At 38.8% G+C, this 14,047-nt stretch overlaps 1 protein-coding gene across 1 annotated transcript; it reads left to right on the forward strand.

The window, feature by feature from the left end:
• The first annotated feature begins 1,768 nt into the window (after positions 1–1,768).
• On the forward strand, positions 1,769–8,053 carry LOC149268258 (uncharacterized). The gene has a single exon (XM_089474393.1). It carries the CDS (start codon positions 2,312–2,314, stop codon positions 5,645–5,647), a length of 3,336 nt encoding a protein of 1,111 aa, XP_089330519.1. The 5' UTR covers positions 1,769–2,311; the 3' UTR covers positions 5,648–8,053.
• The last annotated feature ends 5,994 nt before the right edge of the window (positions 8,054–14,047 follow it).

Consider the following 14,047-nt stretch of genomic DNA (forward strand, 5'->3'; position numbering starts at 1 on the left):
CTGGCTTTTCTTTGCTATGTGGCGTCATAACAATAATGTGATTTCGTTTTAACTTCTATTGATCGAAACGACGCGGTGGTGCTGTAGGCTGAAGCGCCGACGACCATTATTTTAGCTATTTTGACAAACATGCTTTTTGGGTTGGGTGCGAGTTCAAATCCCGCGGAAAACACTTTTTTGTAATTTGCAAAAATGTTTCCTTTTGTATTATGAATATCTATTAAGCTTATTTATATGTACAAATGCATAAATAGATGGCTGACGCATATAAATGTCGCGATACGGGCACTGTAAATGCCGATTGCCACGCGCCTAGTGGCCGTCGACTCCTCAATTTTAGCCAGTTCTTAGAACGAGTAACCGGTTACCTAAATGCAAAATTTGAATTCTTACGCTCAAAAAATGTGAAAATTACAGGGTATTTTTCGATATGCCACGCCCCTAAAGAGGCTTAAAAATTATTTTTGGGGCATCGATAGAGGAAGCTACCAGTAACTTAACTATCCAAATTTGAAGCTTCTAGCTCTTAAATTGTAGGAGATATAAACTTTTGCGGTTTGCCACGCCCCCTATGGGTGGACATATATCTACCATAGCTCGTTGGACTTGGGTGATCAACCCGCGTATATATACCAAATTTCAGATCTCTAGCATCAATAGTGCCTAAAATATAGCAGAATTCGAAAAATCACTATATCTTCAGGTCCGATTTGCCACGCCCCTAAGGGACGTAGATATATAATTTTTTCACCCATCTTCATAGAATTAAAACATTAGCTTACGTGCAAAATTTCAGCATTCTAGGTTTATAACTTTAGGAGATACAGTTTTGTCCGATTTGCCACGCCCCTAATGGGCGGAGATATATCCGCCATAGCTTGTGATCTTGGGTGGTTGGCGCGGACCTACATACCAAATTTCAGCTTTCTAGCTCTTCAACAAACATGATTTCTGGTATATCGGAAAATGCATTTTCCGATTTGCCACGCCCCTAGTGGGCGGATCGGAAAAATTTTAACACTTTATAAATCGGAGATATACACGAGTATGTGTTCCAAATTTCAAGTCTCTAGCTTCAATAGCGCCGAAATAGATTGCGTTCATACGGACAGACGGACAGACGGACAGACGGACGGACAGCAAGACGGACATTGCACAAAACCAATATACCCATTTCACTTTCGTGAATGAGTCTAAAAAGAGTAATAGGAGATAGTAATTTAACCGTTGAAGAAATGACAACACTATTATGTCAGATTGAAGCAGTCTTAAACTCCAGACCTCTATATACTACAGGGGATGATATCGATAATATCGAAGTACTAACTCCAGGCCATTTTTTAATAGGTAGACCCACAGTAAGTGAAGAGGAGTCAACAGGAGAAGAAACAAGTAAGAAAACTCTAGTCGAGAGTGCTCGACTAGATACTACCCTGAACCCAACTAATAAAAATGCCTGTCTGAGTTTTGTGTTCAATCTACAATCAACAATCTACATAACTCATCCTAAACAAATTAAGATAGTAGGTAGAATGGTTATCTGCAGTACCAGAACAATTAGCAAATAACCCATCATTATCGCTAGGTATAAGTATTGGGTTATCTGTTATAAGATAGCCTTTTCTGACCGTAATAAAACCTTTTATATATTTATTTAGGTTTATTAAATAAGTAAAATTCCATAATCACTGTCTTGTATTGATACCTACCACCTAAAAATAGTATATAAGGCCATTGCGTTCATAAAATAAATTAGTAAGAAAATAGCACTTGAAAATAGAGCAACGAGTCTCGTCTTTCACTATTTGATACTCATCTCCGTTGTCCAACTGGTTCATGTACTTGTTGCGACGCCCGTAGTCACTGGTTCTGTACTAGAGGCTTACAATTAAACACAAATACAACTACCTAGTCTTGGTTTTGTACCAAGGTCTAATAGATACTCAACATTTTGGTGACCCCGACGTGATGGAAGACGAATTTTTAGAAATCATAGCGTTCATTTGGCGAACCCTATTTCTAAATCAACCGGTAGACGTGGTCAACTTAACGACCAACATCTTCATAACCAAACAAAATACAGTGGATTCCTTTGGCGAATCCTATATCTTCGAATTGATCAACAAGTGGTCAAACTAAGCGCTGAATCGGCCTCAACTTAATCAACCAGACTCACCAGGATTGTCATCTTGGCGACAAGTCAGCATAGGCATCAGCACTACTGCATCATTCTGATTAATCAAACATCAGACAACAAGAATTAAGAAAAAAAAGAAACGAATTTATAAAAAATAAAACAAATCAATTAAAAATGGAGAGTTTAATTAATAACCAAACCACGCTTGGTGAGGAGATCCAAGCTCTAATTAGGAACTATAAAAAGGATCCTCAGGAACGGAGGTCAAATGCAACATACTTCCATAATAAGGCTGCTCAGTTAAATCAGCTTTGGAGTGCCTTCGATCAAGGAAATGAGAAAATAAGGAATCTAATGGCGGAAAATCCTGTGGAGAATCCTTATGTAAGGGAAGGTTACTTCTCAAAGATCAAGGACATCGTAATTAAATATCAGGAGGAATTTTCCACAAAACTGAACGAGCTAAGCCCTCCAGATACAGCACGCTCGGACTTGATACCTCTCCAAAGGCATCAAACCGCGTTACTAGCAGCGCTACAAAGACTGATTGGTCAGATAACACAAGAGTCACAGGCCCGATTCAGGCCCCTTGTAACAGAATATTGGGAAAAAATAAACCATATTCACTTCGAGATCTTCAGACTGTTCGAAGATCCAATAGCTCTTGGATACAACATGGAAAATTATTTGAATGCAGAAGCAGCCATATTCCAAATTCAATCCACGCCTATTGATGTGAAGCCATCAATTAATGCTGCAGCCGCCCAAACGCAAGTACAGCTACCAAAGGTATCCATACCACAATTCGACGGATGCTATTTAAAATGGCAACAATTTCATGATCTATTCACAAAAATGATTCATGAGTCAACATTGCCAACAGTACAAAAAATGTGGTACTTAAAATCAAACCTCTCTGGAGATGCTGAAAGACTGGTTAGACACTTGGATCTAACAGAGTCCAACTATGAAACTGCCTGGACAATGCTGAAGGAGCGTTTTGACAACAAGCGAGTCCTGACTACAACGACTCTACACAAACTTTTGGATCAACCATCAGTGACAAACGATGCATCATCAATAAAAGGTTTCCACGATATTATTCAAGAAACGTTAGCTACGTTGAGAAACGGCGGCATAGAAGTCAACAATTGGGATCCACTTTTGCTAGTGCTACTGGCAAGAAAATTGGACAGGACTACTCATGTACTGTATGAGCAATCCATTAAAGACACAAGAAAGCTACAACCCATCAAGGAATTCTTAGCCTTCTTAGAACAAAGATTCTTGGCACTGGAAGCGATAGGAGGGAAACAATACGTCCCTAAAGAAAAGCAAAGGATATGCGCGTCTGCCTCAACAGAAAAGAATAAAGGCTGTCAATTCTGTGATTCAGCAGAACATAAAATTTATCGATGTGACAAGTTCGCGTCAAAATCTGGAGACGCACGACTAAAATGGGCACTAAACCAAAAACTGTGCCTAAACTGTCTGCGGCCCAATCATATGGCAAAATCATGTTTCCTACGCAATTGCATGAAGTGCAACAAAAAACATAATACGTTGCTACATCTGGAGAACAAAGATGACGTCAAAATAACTGCCGCAGCACATAGTACAATAAATAATTATGTGCTACTCGCCACTGCTCGAGTCGAAGTGCATGGAAACAACGGCCAATATGGAAGTTTCAGAGCACTCCTGGATTCAGGCTCTCAGATAAACATGATCTCTGAAAGAGCTGTAAAAACATTATCACTTGCAGTCAAAAACTCAACCATGCGAATCGAAGGCATTGGAGGAAACCCAAGTTCAATGAAATCCAGGGTCAATGTCCTCATAAAATCTCAAAATGGAAGTTACACGACACGGGTAGAGGCGTTCGTATTACCACATATTGTGGCGGATCAACCAAACCACAAAATAGACAACATATCTTGGGTACCAAGCAACATACCATTGGCGGACCCAACCTTTGCGAAACCTGGAAAGATTGACTTACTACTCGGAGCCGAACATTATTTCGAGCTCATACTACCGGAGCAAATCAAAAGGAGCCCAAAATTACCTATGATGCAAAACTCCAAACTAGGCTGGATAATAGCTGGAAGAGTTAACAGATCAACTTCGACAGTCGCCACATGCTCGGTAGCAACTACATGTGATGTAATCTATTCCATCAATCACAATAATTCCTTCCGAAGACTACAACGCATTATAGCATATATAATGCGGCTACGACACCCAAACAAAAATGGTAATACACTCACACATGAGGAGTTGGAACGTGCCAGGATTGTTATATTACGTAAGATTCAACAGGTAGACTTCCCTGAGGAGTTGACGAACCTCACAAAGCATGGCGTAGTAGACAGCAAAAGCAACCTCAAATCTATGACACCGTTTCTAGACAAGGATAACATCATACGAGTGGGCGGTAGGATCGAAAAATCAGCTCTATCATTTGATGAAAAACATCCTATATTGTTACCATACAATGACCCAATTGTCAAATCACTGTTACGAGAACTCCACATAGACAACATGCACTGTGGACCACAAGCACTACTTGCAAGGTCAAGGCAAAATTACTGGATACTTAAAGGCAAAACATTAGCACGGAACATTACTCAAAACTGCGTCCGATGTACTCGAGCAAAACCAAAGATGTTTCAACAATTAATGGGCAATCTACCGGAACTACGCGTCAGCCCAGCAAGACCATTTAAAAATGCTGGGGTCGATTACTGTGGCCCATTCTGGATTCATCATAAAGTGCGAGGAAAGCGCCCAGACAAGGCTTACATCGCGATATTCTGTTGTTTTGCGACTAAGGCCATCCATATGGAAACAGTAAGTGATTTAACCACTGACAAATTCATTGCGGCCTTAAAACGATTTATGGGACGGCGTGGAAATTGCCAAACACTACACTGCGACAATGCTACAAACTTTGTGGGCGCCAACAACAAACTAAAAGAGCTAGAAGACGCAATCTACAGCGACAAGGCAAAAGACAGGATATTAGCTGAATGCCACAAAACAAATGAAAAATTCCATTTCATTCCTCCTCGAGCACCACACTTTGGCGGGCTCTGGGAAGCAGCAGTTAAGTCAGCAAAACACTTACTATTGAAAAATGTATCGACCGCCTCATTAACGTATGGTGAACTTGAAACCGTTGTCATTGAGATAGAGGCAATACTTAACTCTCGGCCAATAACTGCTATGTCAACCGATCCAAATGATCTTGCTGCACTAACACCTGGACACTTTCTGATTGGAGAACCGCTAACAGCACAAGCCCATGACGTAGAAAGGGAAGACGGAAGGTCGCTTGGACAAAGATTAGAGTTAATTCAACATCTGAAGCATACGTTCTGGACTCGATGGTCACAGGAATACCTCCACGAACTTCAGCAACGTACAAAATGGACGAGATCAACGGCAAACGTATCAGAAGGAATGTTGGTACTCATCAAAGAGGACAATGTACCATGTCGACAATAGCCTATGGGAAGAATACAAAGAGTATACACCGGCCCCGACAACCATATACGAGTGGTCGATGTGAAGACAGCACATGGCACCTTCAAACGACCTATACACAAATTGGCGCCACTACTAGCCATCGATGAGCCACAACACAAACATCCACTCGAAGACATATCACAAAATGATCCCTCGGCTAACCAAAAGGCGAAACGGCTCAGAACACCCTGGACGCCCTCCCTTACAACAATGCTGCTTACCATCATATTGTTTCTACCACTCATATTGACGCAATCTATCAACATTACATATTTTGAATCTAAGCCTGGTATCTACTACGAACGAATCGGATCAGCTCGATTGGCAGTTGCAGATTGGACCATCATTGCTTATTACGATCTGGAACCATATTGGAATGAAATGAAAACATTCTCTAAAGGGACCAACAGCATAAAGAAATTATGTGCCGACCTAAGTATCACAGTTCCATGCCAGAGCGTGTATCAGCATTTCAAGCATGTGGAGACCGAATTATTAGCTGAAAATGAGCTTCTACAACAAGCAAGACCTAAAAGAGCGCCACTGGATATAATTGGAAACATAGCGAGCAGTTTATTCGGGGTGTTGGATTCAACATATGCAAAGGAAATGTCCGAAACGATTTTGAAGGTGAAACAAAACGAAGACTATTTGGTATCAGTCTTAAAAAATCAAACCTCCTTTGTGGATTCCACATTCAACGTATTAAAACGTGACGAAGCCACAATGGAAAGACGTCTAAATAACATGGAAGACCAACTTAACGCCATGATTACAGAGAAAGCCCAACATAATCTCTTTCATTGGTAGATATCTCTGACAACGCAACTAACATTAACGGCAGCAAACCTTCAACGAATGCAAACAGAAATTATAAAAGTACTGATGGATGCTCGACACAACACAATTAGTCCACTGTTACTATCGCCAAGCCAACTGCGAGATCAATTAGAACAAATGAAGGATCATTTAAAAATAGGACAACAAGTTCCTAGTACAAATGGAAATGTACTCCAGTTATATAAAATGATGCAAGCCGAAGGAGCCATTGTAAACAGGCACGCTGTGTTCAAAATAACATTGCCACTTATATCCACACAGATACTGGAATTGTACAACTTGATACCTATTCCAGTGGTATCCTCCCGAGGAATCACAAAAATATCAATAAGCGTGCCACTAATTGCCGTTAATGATCATCGCGATGAATTTCTTAGCCTTACACATGAAGAATTCAGACATTGTCATCCCCTTCAAACTAGTGAACACATATGTTATCACAAACAATCATTGTTCAGAATGGAACATTGCTGTGAATTCCTCATGTTCAACAATAAAACGTCAGATAATTGCAAAACTTCAACAACAAACCACTCGCTCAGTTGGGCCAATATGTTTTTTAAAAATCAATGGATATTTGCGACACGGACCCCAATGGATCTCTCCGCTGTTTGTCCTGATGGCACCTCAAGCATTGGACTACGAGATGCTGGACTCCTCATCATGAAGTCAGGATGTAACATCCGCAACGCAGATATGATCATAACGGGTCATAGCACATCAACCAGCACCATGTATTCATCTTACATGCGATTTGGCAATTTAACCACACAACTACCTCATCAAAATCCATCGAGAAATAAGTCAAGTGAGCTACTCGAGGCAACTAACCTTAAAAATATGCACTTGATACCAGCATCTGAAATTCAACTTCCACAATGGATCTCACCGATAAATCATTCCGTCATCATGTCGTATGTTGCACTAGCAGCGTCATTGATCTTGCTTGCACTATATTTCAGCAGAAGGATTAATCAAGCAGGACCAACAACACCCAGGACACAAGACGGTATATCGGCCCCAGCAATTGGACAAGATGCCTTCCGGATCAACGTATCTGATAGTTAAACCATCGTTTAACGGCCGGGAGTATGTCTGAGTTTTGTGTTCAATCTACAATCAACAATCTACATAACTCATCCTAAACAAATTAAGATAGTAGGTAGAATGGTTATCTGCAGTACCAGAACAATTAGCAAATAACCCATCATTATCGCTAGGTATAAGTATTGGGTTATCTGTTATAAGATAGCCTTTTTAGGTTTATTAAATAAGTAAAATTCCATAATCACTGTCTTGTATTGATACCTACCACCTAAAAATAGTATATAAGGCCATTACGTTCATAAAATAAATTAGTAAGAAAATAGCACTTGAAAATAGAGCAACGAGTCTCGTCTTTCACTATTTGATACTCATCTCCGTTGTCCAACTGGTTCATGTACTTGTTGCGACGCCCGTAGTCACTGGTTCTGTACTAGAGGCTTACAATTAAACACAAATACAACTACCTAGTCTTGGTTTTGTACCAAGGTCTAATAGATACTCAACAATGCCCATTTGGTATGGCTAAAATATCAATTTCGGTGTATTTAATAATATAAATTAAATAAAACTCATTTATGAAAATATAAAAATATTTTGAAACAAATAAAAAAATTAACATCAGTTGCACCGATCGGGATTCGAACCGTGTCTTCTCAATCGAGCGTCATGCCGCTAACACACTACGCCACCTGACTTCTACAAGTGGCGCTGGCAAAACTAAAATAGATTCACTGCTGCAGCGCCATCTACCAAAACTAAACCAATCTAACAGCTGATGTGATTCAAAGAATGTTCCAGAACACACACGTATACGATGTTGTTGTAGCTGCTGCACGTGCGTTTGTTAATTGGCCAAAAATTTGGTGATTTTTATACCCTGAACCCATTTTCAATGGGAAATCAGGGTATAATGGTTTTGTTGAAATGTATGAAACAGGCAGAAGGAGGCGTGGCAGACCCCACAAAGTATATACATTCTTGATCAGGGCGACGAGCTGAGTTGATTTGGCCCTGTCCGTCTGTCTGGCCGTCTGTCCGTCTGTCCGTATGTATGAACGCGTCGATTTCAGAAGATATAAGAGCTAGATACTTCAAATTTTTTTTTAAATGTCCGTAATTACAGCGCGCATATCAAGTTTATCATTAAAAATCGATAACTCATCCCGATATTTTTTATCGATAAAAAACCTTATCGAAAACCAGTTATAAAATTATATCTTCTACACCTTTATTGCTAGAGTCTCCAAATTTTTAATGTATGCTTATATGCAATTTATACAATTTCGGTTTTTGTTAAAATTAACCCCCCACCTCTAAATTTACCCCCTCACCCTCACTTTTGTAAAAAGCGTATTTCAAATACTAGAGACTTGTGCTTTAGCAATTACATGCATATTCATGTTATAATCATAATCTGAAAGTTTCATGAAGATCGTACGTCCATAAAAAAAGTTATTAAGCAATTAAGTTCTCATAGTAAGCGCACACTACAGCCCATGCGTGTTTTGCGTGGGTGCTTGTGTGTGTATGTGTTTGTGTATGTGTTTGTGTATGTGTGTGTGTATGTGTGTGTGTGTATGCGTTTGTGTGTGTATGCGTGTGTGTGTGTATGTGTGTCTGTATGCGTGTGTGTGTATGTGTGCCTGTGTGTGCGTACGTGCCTGTGTGTGTGTGTGTGCGTGTTTCTTCTGTAAGCTGAAAGACGCGAAAAATTATTGAAATATCTATTGCTCCAAGGGTTCAGGGGATCTCGTAGTCGAGCAGTCTCGACTAGAGCTTTCTTACTTGTTTTTAATTAATTTTTGACTGAACGGAATTTGATGAAACTTTCAGCATATGATCTACATATTATATTGAATATTTGAGAAATTTAAAAAAATGAAAAATCATTCACAATTAGCTGTAGTGGCATCTGACTTGAACTTGAATGTTTTTACTTAATAACAAGTAAGAAAGCTCTAGTCGAGACTGCTCGACTACGAGATCCCCTGAACCCTTGGAGTAATAGCTATTTCAATAATTTTTCGCGTCTTTCAGCTTACACAAGAAACACGCACACACACACACACACAGGCACGTACGCACACACAGGCATACATACACACACACGCATACAGACACACATACACACACACACACGCATACACACACAAACGCATACATACACACACATACACACACACATACACAAACACATACACACACAAGCACCCACGCATAAACACGCATGGGCTGCAGTGTGCGCTTACTATGAGAACTTAATTGCTTAATAACTTTTTTTATGGACGTACGATCTTCATGAAACTTTCAGATTATGATTATAACATGAATATGCATGTAATTGCTAAAGCACAAGTCTCTAGTATTTGAAATACGCTTTTTACAAAAGTGAGGGTGAGGGGGTAAATTTAGAGGTGGGGGGTTAATTTTAACAAAAACCGAAATTGTATAAATTGCATGTAAGCATACATTAAAAATTTGGAGACTCTAGCAATAAAGGTGTAGAAGATATAATTTTATAACTGGCTTTCGATAAGGTTTTTTATCGATAAAAAAAGATCGGGATGAGTTATCGATTTTTAATGATAAACTTGATATGCGCGCTGTAATTACGGACATTTAAAAAAAAAATTTGAAGTCTCTAGCTCTTATATCTTCTGAAATCGACGCGTTCATACATACGGACAGACGGACAGACAGACGGACAGGGCCAAGTCAACTCAGTTCGTCACCCTGATCAAGAATATATATACTTTGTGGGGTCTGCCACGCCTCCTTCTCCCTGTTACATACATTTCAACAAAACCATTATACCCTGTTTTCCCATTGAAAATGGGTTCAGGGTATAAAATAGGAAACATAGATAAATGGAAACTGATCCAAAAAATGAGGAGAGATTTTTGGAATAAGTGGAAAAATGACTATTTATATACCCTTCAGCAAAGAAATAAATGGAAGAAAGAGATGCCCAATTTAGAAGAAGGGCAAATAGTATTAAAAAAGGATGAAAATTGTCACCCTGCTAAATGGCCACTCGGGATAATAAAAGAAGTTCACAAAGGCCAAGACAATAAAGTTAGAGTCGTAAAAATTAAATCTCAAGAAGGGTTAGTTACACGACCCATCAATAAAGTATGTCAGCTTTGTGAATTAAAAAATGAAGACTCAGACCTAAGAAGCACAAGACAATCTAGCAGAGGGAAAGGAGGATCAAGACTAAAAGTACTAATGGCAATGCTAACTTTAGCTCTTTTCTGTCAGGTATCAAGTGACCAGAGAACACATAGACTAGACATGTAGAACAAACTTTTTCAACACCGAAAAAATGCGCTGAACAGACCGGACAACTTCGTATTTGGTCGGCTCGGTCTTCTGAGGCTCAGGCAGTGAAAATAAGGCAAGACAAAATCAGTGTGCTGCGACTGCTGCCACGAAATGCACGCATTACTAAATGAAGCACGGATATGCGCTCTTTTTCCCTTACTCACTCTCTCCCTCTCTTTATGGTCTCTCTCTATGGTCTCGAATAGCAGCAGCGCACAAAAATTGAATATTGTTCGCGACGATCCCAGCTCTTTCCTCTTGAGTGGAGGGTATACCGAAATCATAAAAGCATTTGTCACGCTCATGCAAACAAAATGTAAGCGTTTCGATGGTTATTCGTGGGAAGGGTATGAAAGCGTTGATACGCATAAAGAATATAATTTCGCGACGGGCAAGTACACACGCTTGTAGTCCCTTGCTACATGTATGAGCATTTGTGACCTGCGTGCGTTACTCTTGCTGTTTGTAGCAATTTTAAAGTCCAGCATTTGCATTTGGTCGGTCTTACGGACTGTCATAACCACTTTAAACAGATGTACTATGTATGAACATACATACATATGTACATAAGTACATTTATATATTATTATTGCTAATCATGTTTATAAATGTGTTTATATCCGTAAATAATTATATATAATTAAAATTATTTTATACACATTTTTAACCGAAAAAATTATCGTAAAACACTACTAACTTTATTAAATGCTTTGCAATATATGAAATACACATGTCATATTATACTCAAGCTTTACTCATTATTGTCAAAAATTTCTAATTAAGTCATAATGGCCCATTTGATAGTCACCCTACGATTCAAATCATACAAAATTTACAAACTACTAAATCCGGAGACAATTAGCTTGCCATCCCATACAAGCATACACATACACAAATGTATGTATGCATGTGCTCACTTCACAAGGCAGACCAACGGCAAATTTTGGGCTTTACAATTTGCACAGCCTGTTCTGCACAGAAGGAATACATTTTCGCGTCGAGCATGCACACACACATTTACATCCTTGCTACGTGTATGTGCTTTTGTGTGCGTGCGTCGCGAAACTCAATTCTTTCTCAGTATTTTCGTCTATTATCAGCTAATTTTAGCTCTTTTCTGTCAGGTATCAAGTTCAGAAGTAACGAAAAGCGACAAGATAACAATTTCAAAATTAGGTAACAACTCTGCAATCAATGGGTGAAGTAGAAATAGTAACCTCATCATGGGATCTAATTATTTACTATAACCTAGATTCATATTTTGACATGTTAAAGAAAGGGAGTGAATTAGAAGGGAAAATGAGAGCAGTGTGTACGAAACTACAGAGTTTCGAGGACCAATGTAATATAATACTAAATAACACAAAAAGACGAATAGCAGAATTAGAAGATAATAACAAACTATTTATACTACAAAATAAACCAAGAGCCAAACGTGCACCTTTCGAATTCATGGGCTCATTATACCACCTGCTATTTGGGATAATGGATGCAGACGATCGAGAACAAATGGAAGAAAACATGGTCAGTTTATTAGACAACCAACATAACATAAAACAAGTAAGAAAGCTCTAGTCGAGACTGCTCGACTACGAGATCCCCTGAACCCTTGGAGTGCTAGCTATTTCAATAATTTTTCGCGTCTTTCAGCTTACACAAGAAACACACACACATACACAAACACATACACACACAAGCACCCACGCATAAACACGCACGGGCTGCAGTGTGCGCTTACTTTGAGAACTTAATTGTTTGATAACTTCTTTTGTGGACGTACGATCTTCATGAAACTTTCAGATTATGATTATAACATGAATATGCATGTAATTGCCAAAGCACAAGTCTCTAGTATTTGAAATACGAAATTTACAAAAGTGAGGGTGAGGGGGTGAATTTAGAGGTGGGGGGTAAATTTTAACAAAAACCGAAATTGTATAAATTGCATATAAGCATATATAAAAAATTTGGAGACTCTAGCAATAAAGGTGTAGAAGATATAATTTTATAACTGGTTTTCGATAAGGTTTTTTATCGATAAAAAAAGATCGGGATGAGTTATCGAATTTTAATGATAAACTCGATATCCGCGCTGTAATTACGAACATTTTACAAAAAATTTGAAGTCTCTAGCTCTTATATCTTCGGAAATCGACGCGTTCAAACATACGGACAGACGGACAGACGGACAGACGGACAGACAGACAGACGGACAGGGCCAAATCAACTCAGCTCGTCACCCTGATCAAGAATATATATACTTTGTGGGGTCTGCCACGCCTCCTTCTGCCTGTTACATACATTTCAACAAAACCATTATACCCTGATTTCCCATTTTCAATGGGTTCAGGGTATAAAAATGGAGTGAGAAACAGACATCAATAATAGATTCCACATCAAATATACTCAAAAGAACCACGGAGGAAATCATTATTCATTTCAATGACATGAATATACGTATAGACAATATGACAGAATTGCTATAAGGAAGCAATTAATTTCTTTATGATAACAAATCAATTAAATTCCTTAATCGAAGAATGTGACAAGATTCAAACAGGGGTAATAAATATGCTAATTGATATAAATCATAGCAGATTGAGCCCGGTGATATTGAAGCCTTACCAATTTGGGGAAGAAATAGCCAAGATAAAAGAAAGTTTGTCCGAGAATTTAGTCCTACCAGGGAAAAGGACAGGTACGGAGCTAAAAGAAATATATCAATTACTTACAACGAAAGGAACCTTTATAGACAACAAAATAATAGTTAACGCTAAGACTCCGCTATTCAGCAGATATCCATCTCATTTATATAAGGTTATCCCAATACCAGCCTACAATGACGACCAAATGATAATGGTACACCAAAGAACAGAGTGTTTAGTGTATAACTTTGAAATCGATTCTTACCACTTAATGGCTGAAGCCGCATTAATCAAATGCAAAAAATGGAAACCAAACAAGCTCATATGTGAAAGTAACTGGCCCTGGGATAATGCCAACGATAACAGCTGCGAAATATCACCATTTAAGCCAAACCGACCGGCGAACTGTATTTATCAAACATTAGTTAATTCAAAAACATACTGGGTTGAATTGGAAGGTAAAAGTATGTGGTTATTTAAAGTACCTATTAATGAAAAGCTAAGCGTACGATGCAAGGAAGCA

The sequence above is a fragment of the Drosophila arizonae genome, chromosome X (genome assembly GCF_054131065.1).
Source record: "Drosophila arizonae isolate 15081-1271.41 chromosome X, UAZ_ARI_1.0, whole genome shotgun sequence".
Classification (NCBI taxonomy): Eukaryota; Metazoa; Arthropoda; class Insecta; order Diptera; family Drosophilidae; genus Drosophila; species Drosophila arizonae.

Coding starts and splice junctions, on each gene's coding strand:
- LOC149268258 (XM_089474393.1), top strand. CDS start 2,312: ATGGAGAGTTTAATTAATAACCAAACCACGCTTGGTGAGGAGATCCAA.